Source organism: Embiotoca jacksoni, unplaced genomic scaffold (assembly GCF_022577435.1).
Source record: "Embiotoca jacksoni isolate LCO1_2020_lvr unplaced genomic scaffold, fEmbJac1.0.p SCAF_1, whole genome shotgun sequence".
NCBI lineage: Eukaryota > Metazoa > Chordata > Actinopteri > Embiotocidae > Embiotoca > Embiotoca jacksoni.
In genome coordinates, this window is record NW_027185229.1 from 5,865,034 (window position 1) to 5,881,892 (window position 16,859).

Sequence of the window (16,859 nt, forward strand, 5' to 3'; positions counted from 1 at the left end):
TCTGTTGTCCAACTTACTTTCTTTGATTTCTCCAGTGCATTTAACACCATCCAACCACTGCTGCTGAGTGAGAAGCTGCGGGTGGTGGGGGTGGACGCGTCCACCGTCTCCTGGATCACTGACTACCTGACAGGCAGACCACAGTTTGTCCGTCTGGGCAGTGTGCTGTCTGATACGGTGGTCAGTGGTATTGGAGCTCCTCAGGGAACTGTTCTGTCCCCCTTCCTGTTCACCTTATGTACAACTCAGAGTCCTGCCATCTGCAGAAGTTCTCTGATGACTCTGCAGTGGTCGGATGTATAAGGGATGGACGGGAGGATGAGTACAGGGCAGTAGTGGAGGACTTTGTGGAGTGGGCAGGAAGAAATCACCTGCTCCTGAACGTAGCCAAGACCAGAGAGATGGTGGTCAACTTCAGGAGGAAGACGACAGCTCCACAACCGCTGAGAGTTCTGGGAGAGGAGGTGGACATGGTTGAGGAGTACAAGTACCTGGGTGTGTCCATCGACAACAGACTGAACTGGAAGACCAACATCAACGCTGTCTACAAGAAGGGGATGAGTCGACTCTTTTTCTTGAGGAAACTTCAATCCTTCAATGTGTGCAGCAAGATGTTGGAGATGTTCTACCAGTCTGTTGTGGCCAGTGCATTGTACTTCGCTGTAGTCTGCTGGGGGAGCAGCATTGGAGCCGGTGACACCAACAGACTTAACAAACTGGTTAAGAAGGCCGGCTCCATCATCGGCTACAATCTGGATAGTCTGGAAAAGGTGGTGGAGAGGAGGACGCTGAACAAACTATTATCCATATTGGATAATCCTGACCACCCTCTCCACCACCTGCTGCAGGGACAGCGGAGCACTTTCTCTAAAAGATTCCTCCAGCTTCGCTGTCACAAGGACAGATACAGGAGATCATTCCTGCCGACCGCAATAAGACTGTACAATAACTCACCTCTGGCAAAATCCATCACATAACAATAACACTGTTGACTGTGTTTCTTGGTTGTTTGTATATAATATATATAGATATATACTGTACTGTATATACTGTGCATTTTATATTTTATATTTTTTACTGCTATTTACTGCTATTTTATTGCTTTTCTATTATTATCTTATTGCTTCTGTATGCTGCTGTAGCGAAAAAATTTCCCCTCGGGGATTAATAAAGTAACTACCTAACCTAACCTAACCTAACCAATTCATTATCAATTACCTGCTGTGTAACCATCTGAAGACTCTGGGGGTCCTTATACTTTACAAAAGTGTAGTGGATGTCCTCAACAATCCAATATATTAACCTCCAAAGTGATTTTATGCATTTTAATATACATTAAATATTCTGTAATGGCCCAATGTAACTTTTTTTTTTATACTGTACAGAAGACTAACACAACATTTTAAATAGAAATGGGTTGTTAAAATTCAGTGCAAACCTTGGCAGAGTCTGTAAATTAAAGAATCCATAGACATTAATAGATATTAACCCCATTATTAATGTCAGTAACATTAATATATACTTTAAAAAGATAATAATACTAATAAACAGGCAGTTTTGTTTGAGGTGTCAGGCCCAGTACATGTGCTTCCTGCTTTCCTTATGCGTGTCATGTATCAGTATGCAATATGCAGAGCAGTGCAGTTATGTTTGAAATCATAAAATCCTTAGAAACCGTCTGTAATTGTATTTTGTTGTCTTCGTCTTTTCACATGGGATCCACACAACAGCATCATTATGATTAATGTTGTGTGGATGGTATGGATGGCATATCTGGGTGCAGCAGCAGCTCCACTCTTCAACATTTAATGAGCATAACACACACGAACACACACTAAATCAAATGCAGAATTTGTAGGTCCATAACACATTTTAAAAAGTTTACCACAGACTCTAGCTTATTTATGCAAGCTTGTGTTGAGTTTTCTTTTAAGGAATTAACTGTCTGATTTAGCATTACACTTGTCCCAGAACTGCCTGTGTGTCTTCTGAGTACTGCAAGTCCATTATATTTGATTTGAGATAATAGGATCTGTCAGTCAATATGCCATTTCTGTCTTTATCAATTATTCATCTTTATATGTACATTTCCTCCAGTCATGATCATTTAACTGCCAGAACTGTCTTAACACCGATCACTGTCTTCCCTTTCTTAAACTGAGTCAACTAATTCTGCTGTCTACAAGTAAAAACACACACTAGACTAGACGGAAAGAAAAAAGGGAGATAAATAGATTTGCACAGCAGTTCCTTTCAGGATACTTTTTTTCAGTCATCATAATCTATTGCATTTGGGTAATTATTTATTATTTGTTATATCAGATAATAAAACAGTAAAAGGCATAGAAACCTTTTGCTGAGTTTATTCAGACAAGCAATATAAGTCAACTTACACCCCCACAGTAATATGACGCGTTAAACACTTTAACCTGTGCTTTGATAACACTATATTTGTCTTTTAACAGTCAGTTTTTAAGACAGTGTTTACCTGAATAATGAGTTCACAGATTTTCAGTTATGTCTTAAAGATGCATGGATAACACTACAACAGTATTTCAAATCAAATCTTTTTTCCATCTCAGGAGTGGAAAAAGTATCAGGAGGCTTTAATGCTCAGAAGTTTCAGAGGAAGCACCTGCGGATTGTGCTGACTCTGGAGTTAGACCTCTGCAGTGGCACCATTGGAAAGGTAATGGATCCACAAACAGCCTCACGGGGACCACTTGGCAGATAAACAGCACATCTACTTAGGAGGATACACTGAAGCAGAACACACCCTCTTTACATGCATATTCGTGTACAAAAAGCAAAGTGAAGTTTTGAGGGTGTGACAAAACCAGTGAGCTTCCTGATAAATGTCTTCCTTTGGCGTATGCACTTTTAATGGTAAAGTGCTTGTTTATTGTTTTGATTTTGGCATTATGCCTTTATTCATCGTGGCAGTTGAGATACACACACCAAATGTGGGGCAAGAGTCCTGTAACATGGGCCTGGTTGAACCTGAAAACTGGACGTTGTAATAATGCAGGATACGATTTAACCTTTCGATCCCTGCTAACCTATTGTCGAACAAAATAATCCACATCAGAGGAAGTGGGCACAGTAACGTGAATGTTTAGAAAATGTCATGCAATCCAACCAGCCTGGTAGTAAATACTAATATTCTGGAGCTTGTAATGTCACCTTTTTGTGGAGATGTGTTATGTTGAGCTGTGTAATGTAATTATTTGAGGCTGTGGTCACTGATGGTGTTGTATTAGATTACAAGTCAGTGTATGTGTGCCTCATATTTTGACCACACAATATACAGTGCTGTACATTATGTTACAGCCTTACCTAAGAGTTCAATCCACACTACTCTCAGTAAAAACTGAACTATACAAGCTTTACAAGGGCAGTATTTGTTGTAGAGGTACTGTGTTGGGTTCCATTATATTTTACAGGTGTATATATTTTGTGCCAACCCTTCTGGAGTTAAACTCCTGATTTGACAGGATGTTTTTACAAAATGAAATGTCACAACATTGACAAATAAAAGGGCAGCAGATGAATGTGTTGGTGCTAAGTGAGTCTGCAGGTATGTGGAAAAGCCAAGAGAGCACCCTGAAAAGATAATGTGCATAGGTGCACTCCAAACCTCCCATCAATTGAATTACTAGTGGAATCTCCCACTCAGAGAGTGTTTACTGGAAAAGGCTCCCTCTTTTCTGCAGTGCTGCTGGGCCAAAGCACCGTCAACAACAACAACCCTTTTTGGAAACCTGACACTTGGTAAACACTCTGTCCCATTCACAAGTGGATTAACACTTCATATTTTTCCAGTTTGAAAAATGGGAGCGAACTCTATAAAAATATTATTTTTATTGATTCAAGCTTGTTCGAGCAGTGTATCTTGTTGCTTAAAGGAAATACAAGAACATTGATACTAAGTAGAAATGCTCCTGTCCACACAATCCGATACTATTTGTAAATTGTAGACGTAAAACTCTCAGGTACTGATGAAACTAATATCTTACACAGAAGTGAAATAAGCCCTGTATTGTTCTCAAGGGAACAGCATGAACGAGTCAGGCAGTGCTCAGTGCTGAAGCAGATTCACAATGCATTAGTAACAGTGTTGTTTCTCAGAAAAGTGCAGACAAAATGAGCACGTAAAAAGAAATTGACACTTTTGCATTGGCTCAGTATTAGTAGTTTCAACATAGACTGTCAGTTAGTTGAGAATGCTTAAAAACTTTCAGAGTTGAAATAAATCACAGCAAATGGATGGAGATAACTTTGCATGGGAGATGACTTACAGTTTGTTGCACCTGCATGAGTGAATGACTCGGTGTAATTTCAAAGTAAGTAACAGTTCAAATCCTCCTGTTTTTCTGCATGCAGAGAAATGCAAATAGCCACTGACTGATAACTGATCACCGATCCAGTCCGAGTGTCACAGTCTCTCATAGCAAGCACCTTAGCTGTTCAAAATGTTTAAATAAATAAATTAAACGCAAACAGGTAATAATGTGGGTTGTCTGTAAGGGTCCTTATTAGCCCACGGTGCAAATGGGAATGACAATGATGAGAATGATAGCCACTACAGTGGCAATAAGTGCAAGCAGCTTGCATATCTTGGCCCGTCGGATGTTAGCCTCTTTCCGCCTGAGCAGAGCGTCGTAGCCTGGAGTGTAGATGTCATCCATCCAGAACTCCATGTTGTTGGGGTTCAGAGACTCCTGAGCCTAGTGTGAAAACAATGCCATTTAATGTTACAGCAGATATAAAAGCATATGGATTGAGTAAACATGATCAACTAATTTAGCGAAATATTGTTTTGTCTTTCCTGCTAAAAATCTAATTGTTACATCAAATTGTATTTTACTGCCTCATGCATTTCTGTAAGGTCATTATCTCCAGAAATAAAGCGTATAAGCATAGGAGAACAAGAATTCAACAACACAGTTAACTTATTCTTTTATAGACTAAAATCCCCGACTCACTGTAAAGGACAATACAGTAAACAGAACATATATTATGTTTTTAACTATTGAAGGCCTTTAAAATGAAACTGTTTTTACCTGTAAGTCCAAAGGGGAGATTCGTGTCTCATCTACAGTCCATATAGGCCTTCCCCTCCCCTCAGGCAGTCTGGGCTCTATGATCTTACCAGAGGTTAGCCCCCCTGTCAGACTGCTGTCTTTGTGGCGGAACAGTGATGAGTTAAACACTTGTTCCACCAGCGTGCTGGACTTTTGGGAGAGTAGGTTCGTGGTGCTGCCTGACTGATCGACCTAGAATAAAAATGGAGCAAATATAGATTGTATATGTAACAGAATATTGAACAATACTTATTTTAACCTTAAAAAAAAAAAAAAAAGTGAAATTCAAGCAAAGTTGACAAATCTTAGTATAACTGGTGGTATAACATGCATGTGAAATTGAATCAATTAACTTTTTCCCTTGCAGCCCTGAACAGACATTATTTACTGTAAAGGTTTGAACCACAAAGTGGTCTGATTAGCCTGTAATGGCCACTTAATCATATCTGTCTACTCAGCTTGTGTGCCTGTACAACATGGATACACACATTGTGCAACTACAGCACTACTTATTGCCTTCAAAATGATTTACTGTTGTATCTCTTTCATGACTGATTCTCACATGCTGAAAAAACTATTTCTCATCGAACTGTGATTTCTTTTCATATTATAGAAAAAACAACATAAAAAAAACTACAAAGAATGTAGTATGTAAAATGACTCTACCTGTACAGGTTTCATTTGTGAAGCTTTGCCATCTTTACTTTTTGAGAAAGACACGCTCCAGTCTCTCGCAGAGTTAGAAGCATTCACCTTTTTGGAATCAGAGCCACTTTTCTCCTCCAGCTGGGTTTTGGAGGCACGACGGGATGCTGCATCCTTCTTCCCTTCTTTTGCCCCCTTTGAACCCGCCTGACCTTTGCTGTTTTCTTTTTGATCCCTAGGATTATTCCATTGGCTCCACTCCAGACTACTTGTGCTGGTCTCTGGAAACAGATGCTCAGATACAGACAGAGGCTGAGGGTCTGATGAGTCAGAAGGAGTTATAGGGTGGCTCATGAAAGAGGAGACGCCACTGAGAGGCTCAAACCATCTCCCATCAGTGGGTTGTCCTCCGCCACTGTTGATGGGCTGCTGTATCTTTTCATCCAGTCGGTGCAAAGCAGAAAGGACCTGGGAAATCTCAGACTTCACATCATTCAGTGACTCCAGTTGTCTTTCTATCTGGCTCATACGGAGCAGCAGCTTATAGACGCTGGCCTTGAGCCCATCGTCACTGCTTTCCAGGGAGTGGAAGAGCCTTTGAAGTTGACCCAGCCGGCCACGTCTGGCCTCAGGGGTGTCCTGGTTAATGGTGCCCTCGCTGGGGTGCAGGACTCCCGTAGAACCACACATGCTTATGTCATCTAAAAAACGAAAGATGGCACTGATGTCATCGTCACCAAACTCAGGGTCGTCCAATGAGGTCATGAAGGAGAAGCGATCAGCGTGAACCAGGCTACGGAGTCGCCGGGTGTCCGGTGGGTCTGTCTGTGTTCCCTGAGCCTTGACCACATCACCTCCACTAAACAGTCCAACATCCCCACTCTTAACTCCTGACAGTCCACCCAAATTGCTGATCGCGGGGGTCGATCGTCTGGGAAGTTGTCCCCCTTGTGATTCCATCCCAATACTGCCGAGGCCTATCCGGTCCTCAAGACTGTGACTCTTATTGCTCCAGATGGACCTTTTTGTGTTGGGTGGTTGAAGGTGCCGGGGGGATGATTCTGGGATTGACCCAGGTCCAAAATAAGTTGAGTCCTGGAGGTCATCAAGGCTCTCATGTTTGACATGCTGCTCTGGTGACTGGTGAACTGTTGAGGGTGACGGGTAAGGATTCGTGATCAATTCAAAGCTGCGATTGTCGAAGCCTTTCTGCCCTTTGTTGGGACTTGGGGACTCACTGCTGACGGTCACCTGGGGTATCAGAGGCGGCTGGTTGTGGAAGTCTTTCCTAAAGATGTTTCTCTTATGGTCGACTGACGGTCCCGGTTCATCTTCAAACACATCCATGGGAGCAGAATCTCCACTAGACTCGCTGTCTGTATCCAAAGGCAGGTAGATATTCTTCATTACCTCATTGGGGATTTGACCGCTGGGGTACAAAAGCGTGGTGTGAGGCAAGTCGAAAGAGACAGCCCTCGCCCTGATAGGAGGAGAGGACACAAGTGAGATGGGATCCGGGGGAAGACTTGCTCGCTTGTGGGCGGAATAATTCGATTTTGGAAACAGCAAGTGCTGTTCGATAGGCCTGCCGCTGGAGTCAGAGTGGGCACGTGCTCTTTCGTGACCAGGAATGTACATCTGTTGGATTCCAGGGAGATTGGGGCCTGGAGACAGGTCGACAGGGAGGACTGTCTGGGCTCTCATTGGCTGGCTGTCATCAGAGACCCCACCTGTCATCTGAATAAGATTGAAGATAGTTACTATGTCAGCAGCGACACCTATGGGTGATAGGCCCTGGCCTCTGGTGGAAACCCGGTCTCTGAACAGAGTGGCTGGGAAACAGGGGTCCCTGCTGGCAGCAGCAAAAAGCAAACTCCTGAGCTCTATGAGGTGCTCCAGGTCAAAGCGGGTGCTGACCATGCGACAAAGGTCCTGGAAGGTTAGCCACTGGCGCATGTTGGCCAGCTCCTCCAGGATGCCCAGAAGGACCATAGGGTATTCCTGCTGCAGGTTAGCCATGGCTGCTCACCTGACACAGAGAACAAATCAGTAAGCAAGGCAAGATCACTATATTTATTGAGCACATATCAACAAAATACATTAAGGCAAAGTATGAAAGCCACATAAACAAGGTTGCAGGTGGAATGGAAGTCCCACATCTTAACATCCCTAAAGATTTTGCAGATGCAAATAAACGTTTTCTTTCAGTGTCCCAAGAAAATAGTTATTTGCTTCATAGATTACAAAATAATAGTATAATCATAATAAAACATACATCTGTACTCCATATTCATAACAGAGCTGAAATTATACCTCATTGTTATACCTTTAATGTTACTATAAATGTATTTTATTATTACCTAAAACATTAGGTCGTGTCGTGATTATACTCAATGTCAATTGTACGATCATCGTAAGCAGGCTGACCTTACAATCATTTTTTTGTTTTTCAGTTTCAAAACTCTCTTTCCAGCATGTAACTGCTTGAATATGTGCGACAATCAAAGTAGATTTGTTCTGTTAGAATGAAAACGGGGGCTTTTCAGTGAGATTGTGGACAGCGACCTTATTTTGGGGTCCTAAAATAACCGACCATCTGATCTGGTGACGCCGTCACACTGCGCACATCCTTACCTCACTGGACGACTTTAATCCACTCATTTCCATTAACGGCTCCGAGTCATTTACTCGCCAATTTACCGCACAAATGCGGCAAATATATTTACTTGAATTTAGTAACTTTATACCAAAGTAGTTGTTGCATTTGAAAACGATTAAGATAACACGTCGGGACGTTTTTGTTTTTTGATTTTTATGAGGCGCATTAATTTGGTCAGCGACACCCTTTTGAGAGTTGGTGTGCTAGATGGGACAATAATGACGTGACAATGCAAATGCAATTTGGGTTGTACACATTTCACGAACGGAGTATATAAATCCAAGGTAAACCACGGTGCATCCCTACTCACCTGGATCTACAGAAGGAGAAATACAGCCACGCCTCTACCCATCAACACAAGCCAGATTTACGCAAACAGCGAGGCCATATTCCAAATAGGTCCGGGTCGGCGGCGCATACTGTCACACTCCTTTCATGGGCTTCTCTGTTTGTAGCAGCGACTAGCCTACAGCCCAGGCAGGAGAGGAGAAAATTAGAAATCAGGTCATCTTCCCACAAGTCCCTGCAGTCCCCTAAGGGACCTCAAAATACATCCAAACGGTTTCCCCTCGTCACAGACCAGCGACGACACTCGCAAAGTCGCAGACGTTTCTAATTGATATATCGGAGGAGATACACACTCTTGGCAGGACAGTCCAACGTGTGTGAGTGGATCTGGACTAGGAGCATATTTTCTCAGAGTGCCATTGCAATAATTGGTTATGTGTGCAAGTTGAGCTCACAAAATAAAGGGCAGATTAAAAATTAATGTGTGCTAATTGACACGCCTAAAACTCCAAACTGACAGTAAACCATAAAGGGTTCGGGCTAAATTGCTCAGTGGACTGCTGCACACACATAGAACTGTGCCAGGCTTGAGCCCTCCCAGACTTTTCACCATTACTCTGCATTATCATCCATAAAGTCTCGTACTTAAAACCCCATTAGATCAAGAAGAGGGCAAGGCTTTCATCGCTGAGTAGAGTAGTAGCACTCTGCTACAATCTGAATGGACATCTCTAATTCATCTGACAACTCGATGAGGAGGGCATCCATCATCTCATGAACACAGGAATCAATACAGTGCAGGAGCCGTGGAGGTATGGGCATTAATGCTTTACTGTAAGGCCTGTTGTGGGGCAGTTCTCATAGGCAGGTAAAAAGAAAGAACAAAAGATGACACGGTCAAGAGATTAGCAGCTTTATTTTTCAGACTTGATAAAAAAAATATAAACAAAAAAAAAAGGAAACTACTATAGTTACCTGCTTCGAACAAAATAGTTATAAAAACATTAAAAAATATATATATTTTTTTATACATTTATACATAATATATATTTTTATATATTTATTTATATAATTATACATAACATATAAAGTAGGGACAGATTATGTGCTGGCTTCCTCATACCAACATCAAAGAAACTTTATAAAGGTGCCAACTATAGAAACAAGACTAAGCTTTTATTAGGGTATTACTGTATGAATATGTAAAAAAAAGATTTCAGCTGAGACGAGACTCTCGTTCTCTTTTCTTCTTTGGTTTTGATTTCACCACCGGAGTTACAAAAGTTGGAGTCAGTGAGGGATTCAAGGCCGGATCTAAAGCCGGGTTCAGGGCGAGCAGGTCCAGTATTGCGGTACTCTGATCACCTGTTGAAATACAACACATTGTAAAAGACAGAAAACAGTGACATGACATGCACATATTTGTATTCATTGGGGTAAGGTTGCTTACCGTCGTTGTCCTCGTCACCACTGGGTTCTGGATCTGGACTGTGAACAGAAATCCGGGCCAAAGCTGCCAGCTCAGTTATGAAGCTTTCTTCTGCCTCCTAATGGACACAGCAACACAGTGCTTACAAAAAAAATTAACTGTAAGATTGTACACATATTCATACACCTGTCATCTTGTCGAGAAGCACAGCAGACTAACGAGCAACTGTCCGTTGATCTTTTCCATGGTTTGATTTTCGGCTACTTTCTTCTGCCTCAGCTCCTCATACATCATCTCCTGATCCAAAACACACCGCTCCAGCACCTTCCTTTTGTGAAGCTCAACCCTAATACATAAGAAAGCAAAGATTAATTCCAAATTATGCTCATTTAATGTATAAATTAAAAAGATAGTTGCCCTAAAATTACCAGCACCGCCAGTGTTATTGTACCTCTGTTGAAACTCTGCAGAGGCAGGTTTCTTGCCCCAGTTCACCAGCTCCCTCAGTAAGGCTCGGGTCAGCTGACTGCTGCTGTCTTGCATCTCAGTCCCCTCTGAAAAAAAAGTTTACAGCAGTAAAGTTAACTCAGTTGTTCTTTAAGTGTTCCTTCTACTTAAAATAGTTTGTTTATTTATTTTTAAGTGACCAGGTACAATTTACACAATCATTAACAATTTTACAATTTGATGTCAGCGTAAAGGTAATTTTCACCTGCGGCCTCTTTGCAGGTCACAATAACACCATATGTACACCGACAGGAACAGCATGTATGATATAAAGTCAAGTCATACAGAACTGTGGGACACTTACCACCTAATCCAATGAGTGGTGTTCATATGGACATGAATAGATGCATGTGTGTTGTAATTATTATCTCACCCTGGTGTATGTTGCACTGATCCTGCTGCAGTTTCTTGGTAATGTCCTGTAGGTGGGAATAGTAGCTTTGTACCAGTGCAGTAAGAGAATCTTTGGTCACATAAACGCTCTCGGAGGCAGCCTCTGTCAGGTGGTGCTAATAGAAAAAAAAAAATGTTTGGTGTGTAATATGCTTTTCTAACTCCATAGAAAGTTGATTCTAACTTATGTAAGATTAATGGGATAACTTGAACTAAAAGCCTACCTTGAAGCCGTCGTCCTGTTTAGGAGAGGTCTGTGAGTCCACAGGCGGGGCCGCCATCATCTGTTGGACGGCGTGACTCAGGGCATTGCCTAGCACCAGCTGTGCATGGCTCTGAAGAAGCTCTGTTCCCGTTTCCAGTTCAGACAGGAACTCCTGCTGGAAGCTGTTCCCCAGCAGCTGACTCTCTGGACCCAGGTGTCTCTCTGCGAGGCTGGCGCTGCTATTCTATGGTTGTTAGGAGACAGCAGCAGTGCTCAACATGATGTGGTATCCTCATAGGTGGAATCTACCGAGTATCCCGAAGCAAATTATCAGTGTAATACAGAATGGGTTCTCAGATTCAGTACTAAGTTAAAATGCTGTATTTACATGTTCAAATTTTTCCCACCTTGAGAGCTGAATTAACGCACGTATGGGTTTTACAGGGATCTTCCATCAGCAGAGCCCTGAAATCCATCTGCGAGAGTGCCTTCAGCTTGGACAGCCTCATCTCCTTCAGCATGTGCTGACAGCAGTGCCTGACCACAAAGTACCTGTGCACCGCCACCAACAGGTGCTCATGTTTCTTCTCTATCAGCCTCCCCATTTCACTGAGAGAAAGATCATATTCCATTACTTACTATTAACTCATAACAACTGATGTCAATACTGTATAAGTAGACATGGTGGCCACACGGACGACAGCTGTGTAGGAAATTTGTTGTTAAAGGCAAATGTAGTTTTATTTATCCCCTCAATATGCCATAAATAGTTATTGACAGGTGCTAAAATTTTACCTGTTGAGTGTGTAGCTCTGTCTGGCCAGCATGGCGCGGAGGATCTTCATCTGTTGTTCTTTCAGATGTTGCAGACAGGCCTGCACGAGAGCAATCCCTTCACTCCATATCTACAGAGACAGGGGCTCGGTTAGAAACGATGAAAAGCATTTGTATAAGAAGTTTTATGATATGTATATCATCCACAAAGTGTTGTCTACCTGTCCATCTTTATCCAGCTCAGCCCTGATGTCCTCTAGCTGCTGCTTGGTGATGCACTCCACCAGCTGCAGCTGAGCACACAACTCCTGCTCCAGATCCAACCACAGTTTCTCACAGTGTTCAGCAGAGAGCTTCGTCTGGGCAAGAACAGAGGTGAGAAAGACGTCCTTGGCCAGCTCCCCGAGCCTCTTAGACCAGGAGGTACGAAGTTTCTGAATATACAGGGTTTTACATAAGAACAGCAGATATGGACACACAAGTATTCACACAAATACACAGTTTAATATTTAATCTTTTACCTTCCAAAGGTCACAGAGGGCTTCGGCCACCCTGTTGTCCTGCTGCAGCTCCAAATCACAAACCTGCTGCCTGTGTTTCATTAGCAGCTCCTGGTACACCTGAGGGACACATTTAGATACCAGTAGATTTACATGTGCTGTCTTTTCTGACATATGTGACCACTGTTAGTAAAGCTGAGAACAGAGAAGAGACTCAAAAAACCTACAGCCAGGTACTTGGCCTATTTATTAGATCCTCACATTGAATTGTGGGAGACAGGAAGTTCTGACCTTGGTGAGCTCCTGTAGGTCACTGTGAGTCTGTCTCAGTTCCAGTGTGCTGCTCCTCTCCTTGGTCTGGCTCCTCTGAAGCTTTTTCTTCTTGGACTCCTTTTTGCTGCACTTCTCGTTCACCAACTCAGTTGTCTTCCTCGTGCACTCTGAGAAACATGAAGGTTTAACTTTTAGATGAGCCTGCCTGGTTGAAGATGACCAAAAGTATCGCAGTTTGTAAAGTTAGCTTCCTGAACATGCTATAAATGTTTATTAAAATGCTTTATTTCATGTAATAGATGAGTAGTATTAATAGTACATCTCCTAACAGAATGAAGTCTTGTGGCTGCATCGCTCTATAGTCTAATAAAGCTTCTCTGAGTGGATACCCTCCTGTCTAACTACTGTCAACACAGTTTACGGTGTTTTCACACCTTTGATTACTCATCAGGGCAGCAGGAAAATCGTATGCTGAAAGATGCTGCCTGAGAGTCTGAGATGCACTAATGGGCCTGATATTCATCCACTGTCCTGAAAGAACCTGACCTTATTTAAGGAGCTAAAGAGGATTTCCAGAAAATGGTCTATTTTGAGAGTGTGTCATTTAAGTTTGAAAAGTAGGCTAGATGTTATCCATTTCTACTTTTTAGGAGAAACTCGTTAAGTATAATTGAAGACATTTATGCTCACGTTTGGTCCATTTTTGGAAAAGTGATATTACATTTTTCATTATCTTCTTTGACAATCTTCCTTTAACTATAAAAAATGTTCACCTTTTTTTTTTTCGATTGTACCTCAGTGAATTTTCCCTTAAAATAAACTGGCACCATTTTCAATTTACATATCTTACCCTGAGTGCACTGCTGAAGGCCTTCGGCCACAGTGGCCTGAATCTCTGAAAGAATCTTTTCCATGTGGCTAAATTTCAAGATGTCATCACTCGTCAGCTGTTCCAGTGTTGTGGTTATCAGGCCCTGCCTCAGAGTCACTTCCTGCCTCAGCAAGGCAGGCTGGGATTGAAGAAGCCCTGTCAACTCCTCCCACCACAACAACTTCTGTTGTATCCTCTGAGAAACGCAAAAGAACAGACATATTCAGAGCCACATGTGCAACCATCAGTCCGTCCAGGTCCTCACATGATGACACAAGGGATGAGAATCAGAAGAGTTGCTTTACCTTAAGATCAGCTTCTTGTACCTTCATAAGGTGGTTCTCCACCAACAGGAGTGTCTGGATGAGAGAGAGAATCACATTCTGCACTTCATCTGAAGGGAAAATGCTGGTCTTCTTCAGCAGATGTTGGCACAAATCCTCAACCTGTTTGCTGAAACTTTTGGACTGTGAAGAGAAATAGAGATTTAGTTACATTTAAATTTAGAGGAAGTGTTAAATCATTTGCTTTTTCTTTACCGTTTGAAGGCCACGTTCAAGGAGATCTTTCTGAGCTCTCTCAATCTCTTCCAATGTACAGGGAGCATCGTGACTCTTCTCATTGACAGCTTGGACTGTTGGCAACTGTTTCCTCAACTCATTCAGGTCCTTAAATCATAAATGACATTACATCATGAAAGTATGTCTGTACATACAAAATGTCTTTTGCGAGTAATAGACATCTGCCTTTACCTTTTCCTGCATCTGAAGAATATTCTTTGCAAAGTCTGCATCATTTTTGTCTTTTGGAAACCGACAGCTGAATATTATTTTCACCATTTGTAGAAAAATCTAAAGTTAGCAGGAAAACAAAAAGCAGTTAGAACTTTGGCTTGCTTTAAGAAAACACTATATAACTACATAACAAATTTAAAAAAAAGCTCACCAGATATTTTTCTTCTTGAAGCTGAGAGCAATAATGTTGTATATCCTGTAGGGCCAAACAGTAAAGGCTGATCCGACCTTCAAAACTGTGGAGATAAACAGATGAGTGTTGTCACAACCGGGGTCTGTGCATAAAGATTAAGAGGTTGCGATGTGTTGTTAAGGATTTAGAGAGTCCTACCCTGTTTGTGTCAGTGTGAGGGGATAATGAGAGACCCTGTTGAAACTCTGGTTCTGTAGGCTCTTTGGGACCAGCGAGGAGGAGATGAACTGACTGCTATCGTCGTGGTCCTGTTCTTGGCTCAGAGACTCTCCGTCCATGGAGGAAGATGAGTCCTCATTAGGCAGCGCTGGCAACTTTGAGTGCTCGTGCAGGGACGGGTTGGACGCTCCATCTGCTAAAGGCTAACAGGTTTCGTGAAACAACACACAAAACAAGGTAATTATAGTCAGTGGCTAACTTGGCATTGTTTTTGTCTTATCATTGAAATGTATAACTAACACATAAAGTCCATAGAAATTATACTTTTTACTGGCTGTACATACATATATATTGCAGTAAATGAAATATCATCGTATATCAGCAGTTTGAAATGTATTGCTACTTGCAGTTATATGTTACTGGAAGCCAAACACCCAACGTTTATTTTGCATCAGGTTACTGTTTCCTATTCGTCCATCACTTGCACTGAACTGCATTATGGGTTGATTTTGCGGAACTTTTTTCGGATGTAATGTTGTCTACTCATGGTGCTTTGTTTATAAGTGTATAACTAACAAAAAATACATTATACTATTCTTTGTGCATAATAGAAGATAAAAGAACTGACGGATAAAATCAGTGGCTTTACATAAAACTCGGGCGGATTTGGAATTAGCCTCTGTAAAGGTGTTCTTGGATATGCTTTAAAGATGGAGAACTTACTCTGTACTTTTGGTTGATGGGGTAAACCACCTTCGCTCTGGATGCAAATGCAGCCACATCACTGTTCATGGGTGGCTGCTTCTTCTCCTGGTCAATCAGTAAACAGAGTGAAATGTAGTTGTATTGTACTGTATTCACCTGTGCAAAGCTGTTGTAACTTTCAGACAGTGTTTTGTTGTGAGAGAAAAGTATTACTTTGTAATTAGCGGTGCCACTTGGAGCCTCCTTTCTGCTGTTGCTGACACAGTCACTTTGGTTGTTGTCCAGTTCCCCATCATCAGGTTCAAGCAGCCTCCTCGCATTATAACCCTGTTGGGGTACAAGAAAATCAACAATGGAACATTAAGTGTTCATTATGAGTAAAGTCAGTTTATTTATACAGCACATTTAAACACAACCAAAGCTGACCAAAGTGCTGCACAGCATTTAGACCAATAAACACAAAATAAGCAATAAAAACCGAATTAAAGAAATTAAGAACAATATGAAGCCAAAACACACAAAGGTATACGTAAGCAGGTGAAGGAACATTATGATGAGGTTTCAAGGAAGTTACTTAGTTGATGGGGGAGAGAGCTGCTGTGTGCTTACTTGTCTGGTCAGTAACAAAGGCTTCAGGCAGAAGACATACAGCAGAGCAGCAGCTAATATCCCCGACAGCCCTCCGCACACCGTGGCCACCGTCAGCAGCCCCGTGTAGATGTGCAGCGACTCGGCGAAACTGACCAAGACGTCGGTGCCGCACTCCTCTATCACTTCCCGCGCTGTCATTTCTCTCCAACTCCAAACTTTAGACAAACCATAAACATTTTGTAGGATACTCCCTCCAGCAATCGGCCACACATTTGAAGCTAGGTGGAAACCATCTCCTCGAGCTTCTGGGTTTTCACGCTGACGTTTCAAGCTCGCATTCTGCTTTTAAATAATTTCCTTTTTAAAAGCGTTTACATGTTGGTACGTTTGAAAGCTGCGATTTGCAGAAACGTATGTAGACAAAAACTTTTCCTTAAAACGACAAAGGTCGCTTCGTAGTTTAGCCAATGGGTGGACTGAGATTTAAGAGGACCGTGCTGCATCAGAAAAAGTTTGCTTGCTAGACCGGAAACGAAACGAATCTCTTTAAATTTTAAAACACATTTAACAGTACGTGTTAAAATATGATGGCATTTTTGTCTATAATAACAATGACAACATTAACAATGACGCTGAATACGAATAACTCGGTTTCATTAAATATTTATATCTACTGAAGTATGCGCCATTCCAATCGTCCAACGGGCTCGCCAAGGTTCTTTTAATCTGAAAGGTATAACCGGAAGCTAAGTAGTCTAATTTTCCCTCCTGACACTTCTTGAGGAGTTG

At 41.9% G+C, this 16,859-nt stretch overlaps 2 protein-coding genes across 3 annotated transcripts; both read right to left on the bottom strand.

Moving 5' to 3' along the window:
• Positions 1-2,357: 2,357 nt before the first annotated feature.
• Positions 2,358-8,937, bottom strand: LOC138203366 (major intrinsically disordered Notch2-binding receptor 1-like). Of its 2 annotated transcripts, none has more exons than XM_069158165.1 (4): positions 8,699-8,937; positions 5,838-7,758; positions 5,064-5,276; positions 2,358-4,727 (listed from the first exon to the last, which is right to left on the bottom strand). In XM_069158165.1, the coding sequence occupies exons 2-4, from the start codon at positions 7,746-7,748 to the stop codon at positions 4,536-4,538; spliced, it is 2,316 nt and encodes a 771-aa protein (XP_069014266.1). In that variant the 5' UTR covers positions 7,749-7,758; positions 8,699-8,937; the 3' UTR covers positions 2,358-4,535. The 2 variants fall into 2 exon arrangements, with proteins under 2 accessions (XP_069014266.1, XP_069014258.1); XM_069158157.1 differs by having other exon boundaries at positions 5,751-7,758.
• A 644-nt stretch (positions 8,938-9,581) lies between these two features.
• Positions 9,582-16,543, bottom strand: LOC138199384 (evC complex member EVC). The gene is made up of 20 exons (XM_069151444.1): positions 16,089-16,543; positions 15,693-15,806; positions 15,498-15,584; positions 14,754-14,977; positions 14,574-14,658; positions 14,381-14,479; positions 14,168-14,296; positions 13,934-14,095; positions 13,608-13,824; positions 12,776-12,924; positions 12,506-12,604; positions 12,206-12,418; positions 12,006-12,115; positions 11,618-11,819; positions 11,230-11,454; positions 10,986-11,121; positions 10,557-10,659; positions 10,325-10,451; positions 10,127-10,223; positions 9,582-10,041 (listed from the first exon to the last, which is right to left on the bottom strand). The coding sequence occupies exons 1-20, from the start codon at positions 16,266-16,268 to the stop codon at positions 9,893-9,895; spliced, it is 2,907 nt and encodes a 968-aa protein (XP_069007545.1). The 5' UTR covers positions 16,269-16,543; the 3' UTR covers positions 9,582-9,892.
• Positions 16,544-16,859: the final 316 nt, after the last annotated feature.